The sequence below is a fragment of the Neomonachus schauinslandi genome, unplaced genomic scaffold (genome assembly GCF_002201575.2).
Source record: "Neomonachus schauinslandi unplaced genomic scaffold, ASM220157v2 HiC_scaffold_2761, whole genome shotgun sequence".
NCBI classification, from domain to species: domain Eukaryota; kingdom Metazoa; phylum Chordata; class Mammalia; order Carnivora; family Phocidae; genus Neomonachus; species Neomonachus schauinslandi.
Window position 1 is genome coordinate 1 of NW_025411450.1, and position 3,918 is coordinate 3,918.

Sequence of the window (3,918 nt, forward strand, 5' to 3'; positions counted from 1 at the left end):
GCCAACAGCCCGGGAGAGGGGGCATGAGCACCAGGCTGCTGCGTCAGGCTAGAGGCACCATGGCCGTGAGCCTTTTGCGGGACTGGTGCCGGGGGCTGGATGTGGACATGCACCGGGCCCTGCTGGTCACCGGCATCCCGGAGGGCCTGGAGCGGGCGGCCATCGAAGCCGTCTTGCAGCCGGCCTTCCTGCCCCTGGGCACGTTCAGGCTGTGGAACGCCAGGGCCGCGAGGGACCACAAGGCCAAGGCCGCCCTGGTGGAGTTTGTGCAGGACATAAATCACGCGTCCGTCCCCAGGGAGATCCCGGGCAAGGACGGGGTCTGGAGGGTTGTGTGTCAGGACCCCGCGGAGGACCCAGGAGTCCTGAGGCAGATGAGACGCCTGGTGCTGGATGAGAGGCCCTCGCAGGCCGCGGGGCCCGGGGCCGCCCGGGACACGCTCCTCTCTCGGGCCTGGGAGCCCCGGGCCCAGGGCTCAGAGCCGGCGGCCAGGAGGGCTGGCCCACCTCCCAGGCGGGGCCGCCGGGCTCGCAGAAACAGAGCCAGAGGCAACAGGTGGGCCCCGAAGGGCCAGAAGAGCGAGCGAGGGGGGCGGCGGCCCACGTGGGCCCGGCGGGAGTCGGGCGCCTCTTCCGAGGGCAGCCTGGGCATCGTGCTCGAGGAGCTGGACCCCGACGACCTGAGCGCCGACGAGGCGCAGAGCGCGCTGTCCGCCACGCTGCACCAGGCCGCCCAGGAGCTCAGCAAGAAGGAGTGGGCCCTGCGGAGCGGCGCGGACGCAGGCCAGGGGCCCCGCGAGTTCTTGGCCCTGGTGACGGTGACCGACAGAGCCAAGCGGGAGCCGACGGAGAAAGGGGCGCCGGGGCCCGAGGCCGTCAGCCTCGACGGCGGCGGCGAAGGCCGGAGCCGCCGCGTCCCCGACTTAGTGGCCCTGCTTGCCGTGCGAGACGCGGGCGACGAGGAGCCGGCGCACGGCGACGCTCCCGAGAGCGAGTCGCAGCCGAACGGGGAGCCGGGAGACGAGGCGCTGGACAACCCCGAGTTTGTGGCCATTGTGGCCTATACGGACCCGTCGGACGCCTGGGCCCGCGACGAGCTGCTGAAGATCGCTTCGGTGATCGAATCCCTGGGCTGGAGCGCCAGGAGAGACGCGACGGATGCCCTCCGCGAGGTCCTGGGCGTCCTGTCCCAGGACACCGGGGGAGCCCGCGTGAAGGTGGAGGAGGCGGGCCGCCAGCTGGACGCCCTGGTGCTGCGGCAGGCCGCGGACGGCGGGAGCCTGCGGGAGTGCATCTGCGCCCTGGCCGCGCCCGACCCCCCGGCCCCCGGCAAGAGGGCGCGGCGCGGCCCCCTGGCGGGCTGGGGCGACGGCGAGGGGGGCCTCCTGGAGCTCGTGGCGCTGCTGGCCGCGCGGGACTCGGCGGGGCTGATGCCCGAGGCCGGGGAGCGCGCCCGGGAAGGCGGGAGGCGCGGGCGCGCCGGAGGCCAGCTGGGCGAGGTGCTGGCGCTGCTGGCTGCCCGGGAGGGCGCGGCGGCGGCCGGGGGCCCGGAGGCGGCGGCCGAGGCGGCGGAGAGCGAGCAGTCGCAGCCCGAGCCCCGGGCGTCCGGCAAGGCGCGGGCCAAGCGGGCCCGCACGGCCTCCGGGGCGCTGGGCGACGTGGGCGAGGCGGGCGCGGCCCCCGCCCCGTCGGGCTCCCGCAGACGCCGAGGGGGAGGCGGCGGCGGCGGCGGGCGGGCGGTCAGTCTCGAGCCGCCGGCCGAGGACCGGGCCGCGGCGCACGGGAAAAAGAAGGGGCGCGCGGGCGCGGGGGCCCACGTCCAGGCCGACGAGGCCAGGGCTCCGCCGCCCCCCGGCTCCGAGTCGGCGGGCGGGAGGAAGGCTCGTCGCGGCGGGAGGCAGCCCCCCAAGCGCCGCTAGGGGACCCCGGAGCCGCGCGGCCGCACCCGGGGCGCTGCCCCCGCCCCCCTGCGGCCGAGGCGGCCTCCCCGCTTCTCCGCGCCCACCCCCGCTCTGCTGCGCCGCGGGCCTCCCGCCGCCCGCCTGCCCGGCCCCTCGCAGTCCCTCCTTGGCAGGCGGCAGGAGCGATCCCCAGGGAGGAAGGAGAGAGGTGCGGGCTCCCCGGAGGCAGCAGCCCCAGGCGATGGGACGGTGTCTCGGGGCCCACCCAGGGCGCTGGGCTTTGGGCGGCACGGGTTAGCACCGGGGTGAGCGTGGCGGCGGCCGTGGGGCAGTGGGGAGGCCCGCCGGGCCAGAGAGTCCTTTCGGGCTCTCTGCGAGGCCCCCGTCGTTCCAGACACCTGCTTTTGGCCTGCGTCCCCCGCCCCCCGCCGCGGTCTCATGGGGCCTGGGCTCTGGGATGGAGCCTGGGCCACCCAGCTGGGCCGTGGGTGTCTGCGTGTAGCTGAGGCCTGAAGGCTGATCCTCCCTGCTTGGGGGAGGAGATGATATCAGAAAGAGGGGCGGCCGAAGGGCAGAGGGGGCAGCTCCTAGGGGAGGGGAGAGGTCCTCTGAGAGAGGAGGGAGGAGAGGTGGGGAAGGGTGGGGGCGGGGGAGGAGGAGGAGGAGGAAGGGAAAGGGCACCAGGCCTGCCCCCCTGGGGTGCAGCTGAGACAAGTGAGCCAGCCCCTCAAGGCCAAGGCCGGCCACCGGCTACTGTCCACAGGCTGAATCTCACTCAGGCTGCGCAGTGATTGCCAAAAATCTGAATTATTTGCCACCATTTTCAATCCCATAAACTCCAGATTTCTGGCTTCCCTCATTGGCAGTGCAGGGCAGCGCACCTCCCACAGGCCCGTGGTCCCCTCCCCACCCCCCGCCCCCTCGTCCCAACAGCTGTCCCCCCTGTCCCGTGGGCTGACCAGCCCCTCAGCACTGGCCTTGCAGCCCCTGGCATAAGAGGATGCGGGGTCCCGGGTTCACCCTCTGAGTGAATTAGACCTCGGAGGGGACCCTGAGGGGGCACCTGAGGGGCAGGGGCCGGTCCAGCCAGTGTAGGAGCTGCCCAGGGAATGGCGTTGAGAGGAAGGAAGTGTGCCCAGGAGGGAGCTGCAGCCCAGCCCCGGGTTCCCCCAGGAGCGTGGCTCAGCGCTGTGGGGGTCAGCACCTGCTGTCCCAAGTGTGGCTGCTTCCGCGGGGTGTCAGTGTCCGCGTGGTGAAGCGGACACCAGCCCTTCCGGCCCACCTCACTGTGTCCCCTCCGTAGCGCTCTGCCCCGGATGCCAAGTCCTCTTGCCCTGGGGCTGTGTGTGCCTGAGCCAGAGTCCCTGTCCCCAGGGGGTGCCAGGCCCATCGTGCCAGGAGGGCCCTCCCTCCATGTCTCCAGGAAGGCGCAGGGGCCTGGGGGCGCCCTCACAGCCCGACTGGACTGTGTGAGCCCCGCCTGGGGACACCCAGGTGCAGGAGCAGACTCAGGATGTGCTTCAGCTGTTCCAGGAGCTGCCTCCCTCAGAACCGCAGGGACCTCCATGGGACAGTTCCTCAGATCACCACGGAGCAGGCTAGGGTAGGCCTGGGGCTGGGGCTGGGGAGGAAGCCTCCTCCTCCCTGTTGGGGGGGGATGGCCCTGGGCTGAGTGGCCTCTGCGGCCTCCTGGGGTGGGGAGAGCCCCAGAGCAGGTGTAGGCTTCTTTCCTTGTGCACTGGTTGCCTGGCACCCTTCAGTAAAGTGAGTTGAACATTCTGGCCTGGGTCTCTGTGCTCTGGACCATGGGGCAGGGGATGCCCCACCTCCCATAACCGAAGTCCAGCTGGAACACCTGGGACTGTCCTGTCATTGATTTATACCCAGTGTCCCTTGCTTGTTCAGTGGCTGTCCCCCTGGCCCAGCCCCCTGACCTATCTGCAGCCATATAAATTCTGCCTTGCTTTAGCTTCTACCTGCCCCCACCTCTGGCCTCCTCCTCCCACTCTAGCCTGAG

The 3,918-nt window shown here is 72.0% G+C and overlaps 1 protein-coding gene across 1 annotated transcript; it reads left to right on the forward strand.

Annotated features, from left to right (window-relative positions):
* Positions 1-59: 59 nt before the first annotated feature.
* Positions 60-1,919, forward strand: PNMA8B (PNMA family member 8B). The gene has a single exon (XM_021688386.2). It carries the CDS (start codon positions 60-62, stop codon positions 1,917-1,919), a length of 1,860 nt encoding a protein of 619 aa, XP_021544061.2.
* Positions 1,920-3,918: the final 1,999 nt, after the last annotated feature.

What these genes read in the sequence shown, in the direction of transcription:
- PNMA8B (XM_021688386.2), top strand. Translation starts at nt 60, where the DNA reads ATGGCCGTGAGCCTTTTGCGGGACTGGTGCCGGGGGCTGGATGTGGAC.